Source organism: Brassica napus, chromosome C3 (genome assembly GCF_020379485.1).
Source record: "Brassica napus cultivar Da-Ae chromosome C3, Da-Ae, whole genome shotgun sequence".
In the NCBI taxonomy this organism is placed as follows: domain Eukaryota; kingdom Viridiplantae; phylum Streptophyta; class Magnoliopsida; order Brassicales; family Brassicaceae; genus Brassica; species Brassica napus.
In genome coordinates this window covers 2,990,197-3,008,253 of record NC_063446.1, presented here as the reverse complement: position 1 = coordinate 3,008,253, position 18,057 = coordinate 2,990,197, and the positions used below count along the sequence as shown (strand labels likewise).

Below are 18,057 nucleotides of genomic sequence, written 5' to 3'. Positions count from 1 at the left end.
CCGAGTAAATCAGAAAACGATAGGATCGGGGAGATTTAATTTCACCCACATGCTTGTCATTATTCCTTTATGTGGTAGCAACATATACAGATTTATACGCCAGCATCATTTATTAACGTGGGTCACCTAGGTTAATTGAATTATTGAGGTCTGATCAGCCGATGGTATTTTTGTTTTTTGCTTTTTATTTATTTGGGGGCAAGTAAGCAAAAATCCAGGCTAGAATTTCCATTGTTTTTGTGAAATTCTTCAGTTTCTATTTTCCATTAAAACCCCCGATGGATATACATTGAAAAACAAATAACATAATGTAAAGTTAATGTGTGGAGATTTAAAATAGATATGACAATAACAGTCACTGATATATGAAAATTCTAGTTAATTGAGATGTTACAAATTCTGTGATTTATATTTATGTCAGGTGTTACACGATGATGGAACGCGTCTACTTTTTTATAGTAAGATGTACTGTACATAAAAACTCGCATATATAAATAAAAATGAAAAATAAACACAATCGGTTTGGGATAAATCTATATTATTGAATGAAATAATACATGTCAGTGAAAATAACATATGTCGTTTATGTAAGTTCTTTTTCTTTTATGTATTTGAACGTTCGTGATTATATGTAGGTCTATATGATCGTATGAAAATAGATAATAAATAGAGAAGTTAGGGGCCGGGAATGTGATTGCAAAAATGCATGCAAATACAGCATGAGAACGTACGTGAACCAAAAACATATTAGGTACAAATCAATAAAAACAATTGTAAGATAAACTAGAAAAATGTTTCAATAAAAATATTAAACAAGTGATGGAAAAACTAAGGTGGAGGAGAACCACAAAAGTGGCACCTCTCATATTTTAGTAAATTCACGACCCAAAAATTTTTAGAGATATAGAGAGAGGGAGAACAAAGAACGAATGAGAACAAGAATGATTTAACAAAACCGATGTTCATTGTTATCATTCGCCTACCATTTCACTCGTCTCTTGTCTATTTCTTTAGGGGGTGATTGATTGAGATTTACTTCTAAATTTTGTGCAATAAAATTTTATCTGTTGTAGTTGTATATTTTTCTACAGCTCATAAATTGCTTAATATATAGTAGGAGTTTTACCTTTCTTTTAGCATTAAAAAAAAATATGGGAGTTTTACCGTCATTTTCTAATTTGTTGGTTGTAACTTTAGAAGTTAAAGAAAATACCTACAACCAACCAGTCATTTCCTTGAAAATGGAGAACTGTTTTGCATTTTCTTCAAAAAATTTCCGAAATAATTTGTTTCCTTCAGTCAAAAAATAAAAAATAAAAATCTGATTCCTTTTATCATATTACTGAAACAAACGAAAGAAGAGGATGTATATTCAACCAGTTTCTCACTACTGGTGGATATTACTTACTACGCTAGACAGTTACCAAAAGTGATAGATACATGCATCCTTATTTGAAATATTTGTTTTTTAAGTACGCTGAAAATCAAATGTCATTAACCAAAAAGACTGAGTGTTAACTCAGATTAAATTAAGTTCAATATAAAAAACGATCGAGTCCTGAAAATGTGAATTAAAAAGGAGAAGAATAGCAGAGACATAAAATATACCCAAGACACGAAAGCACAGTGAGGGAGAAGTGTCCAGCCAGCATATGATGACGCGCTCTATAGCTCTCCAGGGTGTCTACAAACTATAAAGAAACGCTTGGAGAGGTCACGTGATATGCACAAGAATTTCATTTTCATGCAATTAGTATTAATTACGCCTCTTCATAACGCATCATTTTTTGTTTATCAACTTAATTAATTGTTCTCACGCGCGACGCTCCTTTTGACGCATAGATTTGTGCCTAATACATGCATGATTTATCGATTTCTCTGTGTACAAGGCTTAAAAACGTGTTCTTCTAAACAATTATGATCAGAAAATGCAAATGGAATTTTTTCTTTTCTTTCAACTTTAACTAATCATTGAAAATACCATAATGTTAAAGAAAACGGCGTCTATTATCTGAGCGTAGATGCTTTCACCTATAAATTGCATTGGTTTAACTTAGTCATCATCTACAATTTTTAGATATTTTTGTTCTTTGATGATCAATTTCACCTAGACTTCTTTACAATTGTCAAATTCTAGTTCATATTAAACGTACCCTCACTGTTTCATTTACGTCATCTATTTATATAAAGAGAATGCATACTTTTTGGACAACAGAGAGAATACATGTAAGATAATAATAAGAGAAATATACTTTAAAATAGTACTAAAATACATTTTTATTTAAAATAGCACTCAAGATTTTTTTTCTTACAAAATAGCATTAGTTTAAAAAGTTGAAAATATATTTCATTTTATATTTTAGTTTTGTGATTAAAGTTTATAATTTCGTATTTATAAAGTAGAGTTAGAGTAATTAAAAACATTGAATTTGGAGTAGTTTTAGTTATTTTATCTTTTAATTAATGCGATTTTAGAAGAAAAAAAATGTGTGTGCTATTATTATGTTAGGAGTATATTTTTTGAATTATGTAAAAGATTTGCTCAACACTTAATTCACAATAAACAATTTTGAAAAACATAGCCAATGATGAAGCCTACAATCCTATATTATGGTAAGTTAGGTCTATATTTAATATATTTCATCAAATAGCGAGGTGGATATTTTGGATCGTCCAAATCAAATCATATGTGAGTTAGAAAAGAAAGATGAGAAGAAAATATTCGCATTGCATTGTAATCTAGTGATGATTTCCACTATGTTGGTCGAAGTTGGGTAGACTTTTGGTCACCGTGATATTCATGTATGGTTATAAACTATAAAGTGCAAACTTACTATGGTAATCTGATTTTTGAAAGTTAATTAAAGAAGAAGCCGTGAAGGAAATGAAATTGTGTAGATGTGCATGTGAGATGCGAGTGGGGAAGAAAAGGAGCAGAGTTTAGTGAATGAGAAAATGCAACGCTTCCTACTAATTTTTCCACTTGTCATACAACCAGTCTGAGTTCGTTTGCCTTTTCGATTCTTATTATTATTTTATTATACTCTACACGTCACACGCTTCAAATAACTCAAAAATTAAAATTAAAATATTTCGACTACATGAATAGTAATTTGGAGGTATATATAAACCACCTGAGACTCATTAGTTTCCTCCATGAAATAAAAAGAAACATCTTAGAGAGAGAAAAAGAAAGAGTGAGAGGGATAGAAAAGCTTTAGGGTTTCAAAAAGACTGAGACTCTTTAAAATGGGCATCATGATCAATCACCATTTGCTCGCTATCATCTTCGGCATCTTAGGTAACGTTTTAATGATACATCCACAAAGCTAAATCCTAGTTTGTTCCTCAGCTATTCTCTTTTTGCTAAAGAACTTGCGGCAGCAACAATAATGTGTAAGGTTCCATGCACTGTATTAGTAGACGTGAATTAAACAGAAAGGTACTAATTAAGAAACCAAATTTAACTGATGGGAAGTTAATTTATCATGATTCATGAACCACCTACTTATATATGTATATATATTTCTTACTTTGTTTCAAGTTTTTATTCATAATTTGGAATCATTAATGATCTCCTAATCCTGTATTTAAATCCCAAACTACCCAAAAATGAATCAATACGAAAGCTTTACAAATTGAAATCGTCACGCAATATTGTCCATATAATATACTCGGTACGTGTAGTGAGGTTAATGCACCCATTCAACTCCCCGTTGAGGTTGGTTAGGGAACTCCGATTGGTTCATTTACATTTACTCATGTCTCCACAAAACTAGAAGTCTTTTATGTCTACAATCAACTCATTTCTTTTTGTTGGTTATATTTCACGAAATTACAGGAAACGCAATATCCTTCTGTGTATTCCTCGCTCCATTGTAAGTACATACCAATTTCTGTATACTATTATACTATCGATATTGGTTATGTAAGAAAATAATTATTTGAGAATGATTAGCAACGAAAATGTTTCTCTGATTTTTGTTGTGAATTTTTGAAGGCCAACGTTTTATAGAATATACAAGAATAAATCGACGGAAAGTTTCCAATCACTACCGTACCAAGTGTCGCTATTTAGTTGCATGCTATGGCTCTATTACGCATTGATTAAGCAAGACGCTTTTCTCCTGATTACCATCAACTCTTTTGGCTGTATCGTGGAGACTATATACATCGCCTTATTTTTCGCTTATGCCACCAGGGGAAAACGGGTAATTTTCTTAGTATGTAGATAAGCATGGATAATAAGGAATCATTGCTCTGAACTATCTCTTATACATTGCAGATCGCAGCTATGAAGTTGTTCTTCACGATAAACGTTGCTTTCTTCTCGTTGATCCTAATGGTTACACATTTTGCGGTTAAAAGCCCTAGCCTCCAAGTCTCTATTATTGGCTGGATTTGTGTTGCCATTTCTGTTTCTGTTTTCGCTGCTCCTCTAATGATCGTGGTAAAAGCATTTTATTAAATTAACTTCACAAACTTATTTCAAAACGTATACAAATTTTGGGCAAAAATAATTTTAAATTTTCTTGTTGGTGTGAAAAGGCTCGTGTGATAAAGACAAAGAGTGTAGAATTCATGCCCTTCACCCTCTCGCTCTTCCTCACTATAAGTGCCGTTATGTGGTTCGCTTATGGCGCATTCCTCCACGACATATGCATAGCAGTAAGCATTTATTTTCATAGAGTGTATATTTTTTTGTTAGAGAAGGTTCGTGAGATTTCGTTTTAATAATGATTTTGTAGATTCCAAACGTGGTGGGATTCATACTAGGGATGTTACAAATGGTTCTGTACGGAGTTTACAGAAACTCAGGAGTGAAAATAGATGCTGAGAAAAAGATAAATTCATTAGATCAACAACTTAAGACTATTGTCGTAATTAGTCAGTTAGGTGTGTCGGAAGTGCACCCAGTTGACATCACGGTGGACCCACTCTCTGACGCCGTTCATCATGAAGATCCATCCAAACAAGAGGAGCCATCAATTGAAGATGGAAAATGCCACATGAAGACTTACCGTCTTGAATATGTTTGAAGTGTTGATATGTCAGAAGCAAAAAAATATATCTCTCTTTCTTGCCTCGTTGGCCGGCCAAATAAAAAATTGTTGTTCGTAAGTTGAAAGTTGAAACTATAGTGCTCTACATAATTTGATGCAGCAAACCTCAGTAGCTAGATTACTTCTACTAATAAGCCGTTTGTCCATGTTTTTATGATTACATTTGTCTTCAAGATGTCATCGTCAATTAGTAAACAAATTGTACAAGGAGACCATTGACGACATAATATCCCATGATTTTGAGAATTAACAAAGTAACGATTTTTGGGTCATTTATTAATATCCCATTAATAAGTGACTCATTTATTTGCAAAAAAAAGAATAGCATGATCAAATATTTGTTAATCAAGTTATGTTTTGGACATTAACGACATATATAATCCGATAATATAACAAAAATTGTTAAAGAACAAATGAATGGTTGCGGTTTATGACAAGTTATAACTATAGATTGTAAATTTCCGTAATTCGTAATCTACAAAATATAAAAGAATCATATACAAGATTGCTAGTTTAAGTCATTTTAGAGGTAATAGAACGTGATTGACAGAAAGAAAAAAAGAAGCAAAAGTTAGATAAGAAAATCCTTTTCAAGAGAGGACACTCTCAAAGGTTAAAAAACAAGTCCCGACATAAACTTTGATAAGACCAACCATACTCTCACAATCTCAATAGCCTATCCTTAAAATTATTGTCAGAATGCGAGGGCATGTGACCCACGTTGTCCAAAACTAAGCGACGGTGGACATTAGCCACACCACATAACACTCGGAAGAAAAAAGGTCTATCTAAACACTAATCTTGATTCTTGGATCTTTGCAATTTAATCATCGACCAAACGTCAAAAATGCCACATTTGACACATCACAAAACTAGAAAAGACCCTACATCAACTCTCCAGAATCTTCAATTATAGTTTTGTTAGTATTAAATAGACCTACTTTGACCCTACATCATATAGATAATGTACATTGTCAACTCTTCGTCACAATGTTTTTTTCTTTCTATGTTTCAAAATAAATAAGACCAAAAAGAGTATCAAGACCCAAACCGGTTTTAACCGGTACTGTTGCTCTCTGAAGTTCCTTGCTCACTCTGTCTTCGCTTCTCCCTCAAACTCTCTCCCCACATTTTAGCCTCTGCAACCGCACGCTCCCTATCAATGTCTCGGTTCAATATCCGAGCCGTCTCTCTAGGTGAATCCTCCTTCTCTGAACCACCTCCTTCATCGTCCCTTGTTATTAACTTCCCCCCACCTCTTTCATTCTTGTTTGGATCATAAGCTTGGTTTGCAAGATATGACAATGCAGTTACCACATCTGCTATAAGAGGACGCGTAGCTGCCTCCTCTTGGATGCACATTGAAGCCACAGATAATGCTTGATACAGTGCTCGTGTTGGAAACCTCCCCTTTAACTTAGGATCCGCCAGTTTTATAAACTTTCTCCTGTCGTTGAACATTGGACGAGCCTGTTAAAACCCAAAAAATAACAGAATAAGAAACTGAATGAATGAATATAACCAGAGGGTTAGTGAAGTAAAAGTAAGTTGACGATGATGAAGTTAGTTATTTACCCAAGCCACTAGGTTCTGTTCTCCATGAGGCATCTCACTATCTATTGCTTTTCTACCAGTAATGAGCTCCAGAAACACCACACCGAAGCTGTAGACATCTGACTTTACAGTCAACTGACCGGTCATCGCGTACTCTGGAGCACAGTATCCATAAGTGCCCATGACTCTAGTGGAGACGTGAGACTTGTCTCCCGTTGGTCCTAGTTTAGCCAGTCCAAAATCAGAAAGCTTTGGGTGGAAACCTTCGCCCAGTAGAATGTTTGACGACTTGAAATCTCTGTAGATAACCGGAGGGTTGGCTTTGTCATGTAGAAACTCCAAACCTTTGGCCGCACCAGCAGCTATCTTCATTCTTGTGTTCCAATCCAATGCCTCCTTATCTGGTGGAAGATCTGCCAAATAGACCATCAACTACAACATAAGTCTACGTATAAACAAATGAATAAAGAATCTGCTAAAGTTAGACTTGACTTTGACTGAGATCACCAGTAATTTATTTTTGAATATCAAGAGGTTTGGGCCGAAGCCCGTAACCACAATATGTAATATTAGTTTCGTCCCAGCGATCATTCGAACTGGGGACCTCTAACACAGACAGTGGTCTGGAATCCTTTCCAGTTGAGCTAACGACCTCTGGTCACCAAGAATCTTTGGGGTCTAAAGATTAGGAAAAAAATACAGGAGATTTAATTACCGTGGAGGTGATCTTCCAATGATCCCAAGGGCATAAACTCATAGACCAAGAGGCGTTGATCTCCATCAGCACAGTAACCAATAAGGTTGACTAAGTTGGGATGATGAAGAAGGCTGAGCATGAGAACTTCTACAAGAAACTCTCTGTTCCCTTGCAAACCATTCCGGTCTAATTGTTTAACAGCAACAACCTGATAAAGATGAAAGAAAAGTAGATCAGAGATATGCATTGCAATGTCATCAAGCTAACTAACATAAATGTAGAAATGTACCTGACCGGTGCTTTCAAGCCTTCCTTTGTAGACACATCCGAATCCACCTTCTCCTAAGAAAGTGTCAGGATGAAAGTTCATAGTTGCAGCAACGAGCTCACGGAAAGCAAATGTATGAGCAGCAATTTGCTCAAGCCCATCTCTTGGAAGTAGCAGCTCTCTTTTTGACCTTACATTGCTCTTTGAGCTAAGCTTCTTCTCCCCACCTGAAACATCACTAAGACCAATTCAATTCACCAAAAGGCATCCATCCAGAGTCTTCTAGTGTCTAATACTAAACATAAACTCCAAGAACAAAATCACCCTAAAATCACAAAAACTTATATTAAATATCAATGTCTTCAGGGCACAACCCAAAGACAAACAAATGTAAGATTCTGATACTGATTCAGTAGGATCATGTGATCTTTATCTTTCTCCACAAAGCTAGAAACTTTACACTGAGGACGAACTTGGGACTTCCCAATCAGATCAAAACAAGTGAAACTGAAGATAAGTAACACGAGTAAAAGAGATGAGAGAAACCTGAAGGAAGTGTAGAGAAGTTATTGGACACTATCGTTTGTGATTGTTTCTGAGGCTTGGATTCCTTCACTCGAATGAAAACACGAGAAACAACCCATCTCCTTCCACTCAAAGTTTGACACAAGGGATGAAGGATAGTAATCAAAAACTTGCAAAGTCCCTTTGAACAGGAACGAAAAAGCCAGAAACTTTGGCTATACCCAGAAAGAAAGGAAGGGAATTGAGATTCCTAACTCTGTTTCAGATTTCGAAATGGAAGTTAAGAGGAAGGAGAGAGAGAGATGAAGCAGCTTATTTTCGTCGTTCACGAGTGTCACGCTATTACCATTCGCAAAAGAAAAGTCTTTTTTTTTTCTTTGTCAACCATTTGCAAAAATTAACAATGATGCGTGTTGCGGAGACTCTGTAAATTCTTCCTCATAACTTTTTTCTTGTTGACGGAGATAATCTTCCATTCAAGGAAACGAAACTTCCTTTTTAATTGACCAAAAAAAAACTTATTTCTGCAAATATTTAATTTTATATTACAGTGATTTGTCTGGGTCAAGACAAGATAATTTTCAGATTTGTTTCTTCTTCTTTTTATCCACTGTGATAAAAAGCGGAATTACGTTTTTTTGTCAACTTCATACTTTTTTGTCTTGACCCAGACAAATCACTGTAATATAAAATCACTGTAATATAAGATTTGACGTTTTTTTGTCAACTTCATACTTTTTTATAAGTTAATTTTATATAAGTTGACAAATCACTGTAATATAAAATCACTGTAATATGAGATTTGACGTTTTTTGTCAACTTCATACTTTTTTATAAGTTAATTCCACTGTGATAATAAGCGGAATTACGTTTTTTTGTCAACTTCATACTTTTTTGTCTTGACCCAGACAAATCACTGTAATATAAAAAGTTCTTTTTATATCACTAATAACGTGTTATAAAAAGAATTGGAATTTTATTATATCATACGAATTTAAATAAAGTAAAATTTTATATCCGTACGAAAAAGATAATACTGATAAAAAGAAATGATGTGTTATTGAATGAGAAGGATGGTGTGTTTACAAATGAACGCAAACGTTCGTATATATAGAAGGAAATTTACTGTGCAAATAGTGCAGCGGACCCCACATCTTTTTATATTTTCAACGAAAGCGGCTCATCTTTTCTTTTGTCTTTCGTAACACTCCCCCTTGGGGGCCGGTGTCACTATCCGCTCTCGCTTAACGTCTTTGTTGCCTCGTTAAAAACATTTCATCTTCTCTCAAAAAAATTCAAATAAAAAGAACTGGAATTTTATTATATCGCAGGAATTTAAATAAAGTAAAATTTTATACCCGTACGAAGAAGATAATATTGATAAGAAGAGAGGATGTGTTATTGAAGGAGAAGGATGGTGTGTTTACAATGTTTACAAACGAACGCAAACGTTCGTATATATAGAAGGAAATTTACTGTGCAAATAGTGCACCGGGCCCCACATCTTTTTATATTTTCAACGAAAGCGGCTCATCTTTTCTTTTGTCTTTCGTAACACTCCCCCTTGGGGGCCGGTGTCATTATCCGCTCTCGCTTAACGTCTTTGTTGCCTCGTTAAAAACCTTTTTAGGAAAACCCAATGGGAAAAACCATAGTAAGGTAAAAAGAGTACAACTACGTAAGCTCCCCCTCGAATGAGCAGTCATAGATCCTTCTGATGACGCATTCCAATGTTACGAACATGTTTTCTGAATATCGAAGTCGGAAGTGATTTTGTGAAGAGGTCAGCTGTATTGTCGCATGATTGGACATATCTTACTTCAATCTCTTTCTTCTTCACGAGCTCTTGAGTGTATGAGAAGAACTTCGGATGAATATGCTTCGTTCTATCGCTTTTGATATATCCGTCCTTTGTTTGAGCAACACATGCTGCATTATCTTCATATAAAATAGTTGGTACTGTATTTTCGTCAATTCCACTGCTTGAACAGATGTGTCGGCTTATTGATCTTAGCCATACACATTCTCTACTTGCTTCATGGAGTGCAATGATCTCAGCATGATTTGAAGAAGTAGCCACGAGCGTTTGTTTCTGAGAACGCCAAGATATAGCAGTGCCTCCGATCGTAAAAACGTATCCTGTTTGCGATCGGGCTTTGTGTGGATCTGAAAGATATCCTGCATCTGCAAAACCAACCATTTGACCTTTTGAACTTTTAGGATAAAACAAGCCTAAATCAATGGTCCCTTGGAGATAACGAAAAACATGCTTAATCCCATTCCAATGTCTTCGAGTTGGGGATGAGCTGAATCTTGCCAAAAGATTCACAGCAAATGATATATCAGGCCGTGTACAATTTGCAAGGTACATCAGTGCTCCAATTGCACTTAGATATGGTACTTCCGGACCAAGTATCTCTTCTTTTTCCTCAGGTGGTCGAAATGGATCACTTTCAATATTAAGTGATCTAACGACCATTGGGGTGCTAAGAGGAGTTGATTTATCCATGTTAAATCGTTTCAACACTCTTTTAGTGTATGTGGATTGATGCACAAATATACCATTTTGTGAATGTTCTATTTGTAGGACAAGACAATATTGTGTCTGTCCAAGATCTTTCATCTCAAATTCTCCCTTGAGATCGTCTAATGCCTTTTGTATTTCCTTTTGAGTTCCGATAATCTTAAGATCATCAACATATACCGCGATTATTACAAATCCGGATATTGTTTTCTTGATGAAAACACATGGGCATATAGGATCATTCACATATCCTTCTTTTGTTAAATGATCACTGAGACGATTATACCACATACGTCCAGATTGCTTTAACCCATATAATGATCTTTGCAATTTTATTGCACATAACTCTTTAGGTTTGGAACTTAATGCTTCTGGAATTTTAAATCCATCAGGAACTTTCATGTAGATATCAATATCTAATGATCCATATAGATAAGCTGTAACAACATCCATGAGACGCATCTCTAGATTTTTATCAGCTGCTAGACTCATCAGGAATCTAAATGTTATGGCATCCATAACTGGAGAATATGTTTCTTCATAATCGATTCCAGGTCTTTGAGAAAAACCTTGAGCCACTAGACGAGCTTTGTATCTCGTAATCTCATTTTTCTCATTTCGCTTTCGAACGAAAACCCATTTGTACCCAACTGGTCTCACATCTGCAGGTGTGAGCACAATAGATCCAAATACTTTTCGTTTATTAAGCGAATCAAGTTCAGCTTGTATTGCATTTTTCCATTGTTCCCAATCATGTCTCTTTTGACATTCATAGACAGATTTTGGTTCTGGATCATCGATTTCTTCATTTATTTCACTTGACACAATATATGAGAAAGCATCATCAAGGTCATTTTGTTCATTTCTATTCCATATCATTTTATTATGGATGTAATTAATAGAAATCTCATGATTATCTTTCGATTCATGATGCTCTGATTCATGATGCTCTGATTCATCATAATCCTTATCATTTATTTCTTCCAAAATATTTTCTGCTATTTTGGGTGCATCATATATTTCAGCTTTCTTCTGTTTCCTAGGATTCTTATCCTTAGAACCAACAGGTCTACCACGCTTCAGGCGTGTTTTTGGCTTTCGTGTGTCATCCTCCTTTTCTTGTTCATTTGGCATTTTGATACGAGCAGGAGCATTTGCAGCTGGTATATGAGATTTAGTTACCGTCTTGGTATCTACAAATGCATCAGGTAGCTGGTTAGCTATACTCTGTAAATGCATAATTCGTCGAACTTCTAGTTCTGACTCTTTAGTGGGAGGATCAAGATATAACAATGATGGTACACTCCATTTTATATCACTTCCAACATTTTTGTTTTCTCCCCCTAGAACTGGGAATACATTTTCGTCAAAATGACAATCAGCAAAACGTGCTGTAAAGACGTCACCAGTCTGTGGTTCTAGGTATCTTATAATTGATGGGGAATCAAAACCAACATATATTTCCAATCTTCTTTGTGGTCCCATCTTTGTACGTTGTGGTGGTGCTACAGGCACATATACCTCACAACCAAAGATTCTAAAGTGGGAAATGTTTGTTTCTCGACCAAACGCTAACTGTAGTGGGGAATACTTATGGTATGCACTCGGTCTGATCCGAATGAGTGCTTCTGCATGCAAAATGACATGTCCCCATACAGAGGTTGGAAGTTTTGATCTCATGATCAATGGTCTTGCAATCAATTGCAGACGCTTAATTAAAGATTCAGCCAAACCATTTTGCGTATGAACATGAGAAACCGAATGTTCAACTTCAATTCCCATTACCATACAATAGTCATTGAATGCTTGGGATGTGAATTCACCAGCGTTGTCTAGTCTAACTCTTTTAATAGTATAATCAGGAAACTGTGCTCGCAGTTTGATTATCTGAGTTAGAAATCTCGCAAATGCCACATTTCGAGATGATAATAGACAAACGTGTGACCATCTACTGGATACGTCAATTAATACCATAATATAGTGGAATGGTCCACAAGGTGGGTGTATAGGTCCACATATATCGCCTTGAATTCTTTCAAGGAACTTTGGTGATTCTTTATCGATTTTGGTTGGCGATGGCCTTACGATCAATTTTCCTAGAGAGCATGCAACACATGTCATTTTATTCCCTTGAGAAATCTCATGGATTTTCAGTGAATGACCATGTGAACTTTCTATGATTTTACGCATCATTGTAGTGTCTGGATGGCCAAGGCGATCATGCCATACTGTGAACTCTTCTGGGTTTCGTTTTACTACAAGATTTGATTTGATCTCATCGATATAAGTAGATGTAGTCCTGAAGGAAGTTCTGGAAACTTTTCCAATATGTGTTTTTTGCCACATTTTTCAGAAGTTACATACATGTATTTCTTTCCATCCTCAGTTGCAGACTGAGTATCATATCCGTGAAGATATATGTCTTTGAAACTCAACAAATTCCTTTTAGAACTTGGAGAATATATAGCATTATTTATGGAAAATTTTGTTCCATTTGGTAACGTAAAGTTTGCTTTACCAGTTCCATCAATCATGTCTGCAGGACCTGATATTGTATTGACGAAAATTCTTGTCGGTTTTATATCAGAGAAATATCTCTTTTGTCTCAGAATAGTGTGCGTCGTTCCACTATCTGGTATGCATATTTCACGAATCCGTTTCTTAGATTTTGCTCCATTAGCATTCTGATCAATTTCTGAAATTGTCATAAATATAAAAGGAAACATAAAATTCATTCATATAAGAAAAAACACAATAATTATACATTAAGGTGATGTTAAAACACCATTATTTGTTTAAAACAGGAAATGTAATAATTATACATGACAATATTGAAAACTATTCAATAGTCTTATTATAAGCATTTCGGCTCTCTTCAGGAGTAATCTAGTCCAGCTCATTGGCGAAGTCGGAGGCATCGAGGTACGATGTCCCTTCAAAGTTTTTAGTGAGGTTCACTTCTTTAGCTTTGCCTTTCGTGGACTCTTGATATAACTTACAGAGATGTGAAGGAGTACGACAGGTACGAGACCAATGTCCTTTACAACCACATCTGTAACACACTGTCTCACGCTTCTGGGTGGTATCTTCTTGAGTTTCTTTACCCTTGGAAACTTGCCCGGGTCTAACCCACTTGTTAGATCCCCTCCATTTGGGATTGTAAGTTTTTCCACGTTTGTTGTTGAAACGGCGGCCATGACCTCGATTGGCTTGGTTTCTCCTTTCCGAATTTTCTATCGCCGTAGCATTCACTTCAGGGAATGCTTTGGCTCCCGTAGGTCGGGAATTGTGGTTTTTGATCAAAAGCTCATTGTTCTTTTCAGCTAACATGAGCGCAACCATCAGTTCAGAAAATCTCGTGTACCTGCATTTTCTGTAAATTTCGGGCAAGAAGTGAAACTGTTTGTGGAAAGTGATATATGTTTTATTCATCATTTCTGCCTCAGAGACATGATTACCACAATACTTCAGGAGTGCAACTATCCTCAGGACAGCGGAATTGTAATCCTCAACCTTTTGAAAATCTTGGAACCTCAGATTTTTCCACTCTTCTACAGCGTGAGGGAGGTTGATTTGTCTCTAGTTATCGAACCTTTCTTTTAAAGTTTGCCACAGTTCAGCTGGGTCCTCGACGTTTGCATAGTCGTGCGTTAGATTTTCATCTAAATGCTTCTTCAGGAAGATTATCGCTTCGGCTATATGCTCGGGTGGTGATTTGTTACCGATTACAATTGTTTCGGTTATCTTTTTCATCACCAGATATGGTTTCACGTTTGTGACCCACCCGACGTAATTTTCGCCAGTTATTTTCAGGGCCGGGAACTGGAGTTTCTCGATGTTTGCCATTTGTATTTCTAAAACACAAAATAATAATTTTATTAGACCTTCATAATTTAAAAACCGTTTACATTAATCATGCAAGCAATTACAAGGAGAAGTGATGTAAAGAAAATTAAACCGATATTCATCTTAAATTCACTCGGAGTAAATTCTCCAACGAATAAACCATAAATAGAAACACAAACAAAAATGGCACATAAAAACAAAAGTGCGCGAATCATCTTTCTTGAAATGAAAAATCGGATGAGAGCGATTTGAAATTTTTTGAGGGAAGATGAAATGTTTTGGATGATGAAATGGAGTGAAAATGAGTTGTATTTATAGATGAAAAATACTGTTCATGACCGTTGGAGAAAGGGGAAATTTTTGAAAAAATTTGTTTGTGACCGTTGGGGTTAAATCGAGTGCACTAAAAATCAGTCTGAAAATATCGTATTAAACAGTCAATCAAATCTATAAAATTTCATAAAAGTAAAAATTATGGCAATGAAATATTTATGTTATGACAACAAATCATGCGACGGCTCAGCTGATCAATGCAGAGTAATAAATAAATTATACGGCGGCTCGGCCGACCAATTAATAACAAACAGAATATAAGGCGGTTCGGCCGACCAATAAATAATAAACAGGATATAAGGCGTCTCGGCCGACCAAGAAATAATAAACAGAATATAAGGCGGCTCGGCCGACCAATAAATAAATTAAATTAATAGTAAATAATATAGGCGGTATTCCGACCATTATAACAGGGTATAAATGATACAAATAAATTTTTCCGAATCGCAGAGTGATCGTGCTGATAACGTGTTATAAAAAGAACTGAAATTTTATTATATCGCAGGAATTTAAATAAAGTAAAATTTTATACCCGTACGAAGAAGATAATACTGATAAGAAGAGAGGATGTGTTGTTGAAGGAAAGAAATTTACTGTCCAAATAGTACAGCGGACCCCACATTTTTTTATATTTTCAACGAAAGCGGGTCATCTTTTCTTTTGTCTTTCGTAACAATTCCGTTTTTTTATATAAAATCACTGGAATTACGTTTTTTTGTCAACTTCATACTTTTTTATAAGTTAATTTTATATAACACGTTAATACTTTTTATAAGTTAATTTTATATTACGTTTTTTTGTCAACTTCATACTTTTTTATAAGTTAATACTGATATAACACGTTAATACTTTTTATAAGTTAATTTTATATTACAGTGATTTGTCTGGGTCAAGACAAGATATTTCTCAGATTTGTTTCTTCTTTTTTTTATCCACTGTGATAAAAAGCGGAATTACGTTTTTTTGTCAACTTCATACTTTTTTGTATCACTATCACCGACATTTTTTTAATCGATTTCATTGCTACTAGTTATAAAAAGATAGCAAATAATATGTTACAAAAAATAGCAAAAACGGTGGAATGTAGATTTGAAGGATTTTTTTTTTTTTTTGCACAAAGATTTGAAGGATTCGTGTTGTAATATTTGGCAAGAAAAATGGTTAAAACTATGGTTCCGATCGGTAAATATTGTTTAATGACGAAACCGTAAAAAAATTAGTTAAGTTGTGGAAAAAATTAATTAAGCTGCGGAAATTTTTTTAAATTTGCGGAATAACAGAATACATACTAGATTGATTAAAAAACTTATTAAATGAAATAAACAAAGATCAATAACTAAACTAATTACTACAAATTTTGAAAATAACTAAAATCTATTTAAAATATTTTACTTTGTATTACAAATATTTAACTTATTTTTCAATATGTTTTTAATAATATATTTACATCTTATAATATTATAAAACAATTATAGTATGTTTTTATTTACAACATAACTATTTATTATTACAAAATTTATTGCTATTTATTTTAAATTTAAAAATAATATTATCATATAATTTAATAGCATGAAAATGTTGATTTTGTCAATAATAAACTAAAACTCACTTTTTCGCTTAATGAAATTTTCTTTCATGTAACGAAAGCTTGCGTTTTTACGTTTTTTCATTTTGCAACATTTTTATGAATGGTAAAATACTTGCGTGTTCCGCCATTCCGTAAGGTTAACAATCAAAGACTATATTTGATAATTTGTTCTATAATGGGGCTGTTTGTTTCACCATTTGCCATCTCCATCCAAATGATTCATTTGTATGATCTATTCAAATGATTCATTCAGATTTTTGTGATTGTTTGTTTGTCCATACACATAGCTCATCTAGATGAATCATCTAAATGGATCTTATGTTTGTTTCATTATTTTCATTTCCATTCAAATGAGTTTAGTAAAGAAATTACCAAAATATCTTTGTATTGATTTAATCATATGTTTAATATTAATTTTAACTATATTACAATTAATTATTTAGTTTAATATATTTACATTAGAATTATTTCAAAATTAACGAGTTTTCTTTTTGCGGTTTGGGCGGAAAAACAAGTTTTTTCGGTTTTAGCAAGAAAACACATTTTTTATGTTTTGGTGGAAAACAAGATTTTTCGGTTATGGCGGGAAAACGATATTTTTCGATTTTGGCGGGAAAATACAAATTTTTGGTTTTGGCGAGAAAACAAGTTTTTGCGGTTTTGGCGGGAAAACACGTTTTTGGCGAGAAAACACGTTTTTGCGGTTATGGAGGGAACCACGTTTTTGCGATTTTAGCGGGAAAATGCATTTTTGCGATTTTGGCGGGAAAACACGTTTTTGCGGTTTTGTCGGGAAAACACGTTTTTGCGGTTTTGTCGGGAAAACACGTTTTTGCGGTTTTGTCGGGAAAACACGTTTTTGGCGGGAAAACACATTTTTTGCGTTTTTGGAGAAAAACACATTTTTGCGATTTTGGCGGGAAAACATGATTTTGCGGTTTTGGCGGGAAACCGCAGGAAAACGCGTTTTTGCGGTTTTGGCGGGAAAACGCGTTTTTGCGGTTTTGGCGGGAAAACGCGTTTTTGCGGTTTTGGCGGGAAAACGCGTTTTTGCGGTTTTGGCGGGAAAACGCGTTTTTGCGATTTTGGCGGGAAAACGCGGTTTTGCGGTTTTGGCGGAAAAACGCGTTTTTGGCGGGAACACATTTTTACAATTTTCGCGGGAAAACGAGATTTTTCGGTTTTGGCGGGAAAATACAAATTTTCGGTTTTGGCAAGAAAACACGTTTTTTGGTTTTGGCGGGAAAACACGTTTTTTGGTTTTGGCGGGAAAACACATTTTTTGGTTTTGGCGGGAAAACACGTTTTTGCAATTTTGGCGGGAAAACACGGTTTGCGACTTTGGCGGGAAAACGTGTTTTTTTTGTGTTTCGACGGAAAAATGTATTTTGGGGTGTTGGCGTGAAAACATTTTTTTTGTGATTTTGGCATGAAAACATATTTTCGGTTTTTGCGGAAGAACACGTTTTTGCAATTTTGACGGGAAAACATTTTTTTGCAATTTTAGCGGGAAAATGCGTTTTGGGGTTTTGGCGTGAAAAAGTAGTTTTTAGCACGGGAAAAAGTGTTTTTATAGTTTTGTCTGTTTTCGTTTGTCACAAAAATGATATTATGTTTAGGTTTGTAATTTGTAAATTACATTAGGGGTATAATAGACAT

General features: G+C 34.7%; 1 protein-coding gene and 1 pseudogene across 1 annotated transcript; one reads left to right on the top strand and one right to left on the bottom strand.

Moving 5' to 3' along the window:
- The first annotated feature begins 3,150 nt into the window (after positions 1-3,150).
- LOC106379128 (bidirectional sugar transporter SWEET15) lies at positions 3,151-5,153 on the top strand. Its single transcript, XM_013819138.3, has 6 exons — positions 3,151-3,301; positions 3,842-3,878; positions 4,001-4,211; positions 4,286-4,450; positions 4,549-4,668; positions 4,749-5,153. The coding sequence occupies exons 1-6, from the start codon at positions 3,250-3,252 to the stop codon at positions 5,037-5,039; spliced, it is 876 nt and encodes a 291-aa protein (XP_013674592.1). The 5' UTR covers positions 3,151-3,249; the 3' UTR covers positions 5,040-5,153.
- Positions 5,154-5,936: 783 nt separating this feature from the next.
- Positions 5,937-8,698, bottom strand: LOC106454788 (annotated as a pseudogene).
- Positions 8,699-18,057: the final 9,359 nt, after the last annotated feature.

Coding starts and splice junctions, on each gene's coding strand:
- LOC106379128 (XM_013819138.3), top strand. CDS start 3,250: ATGGGCATCATGATCAATCACCATTTGCTCGCTATCATCTTCGGCATC. Junction 4,212..4,285: donor ATGCCACCAGGGGAAAACGG/GTAATTTTCTTA, acceptor TATACATTGCAG/ATCGCAGCTATGAAGTTGTT. Junction 4,669..4,748: donor TCCACGACATATGCATAGCA/GTAAGCATTTAT, acceptor ATGATTTTGTAG/ATTCCAAACGTGGTGGGATT.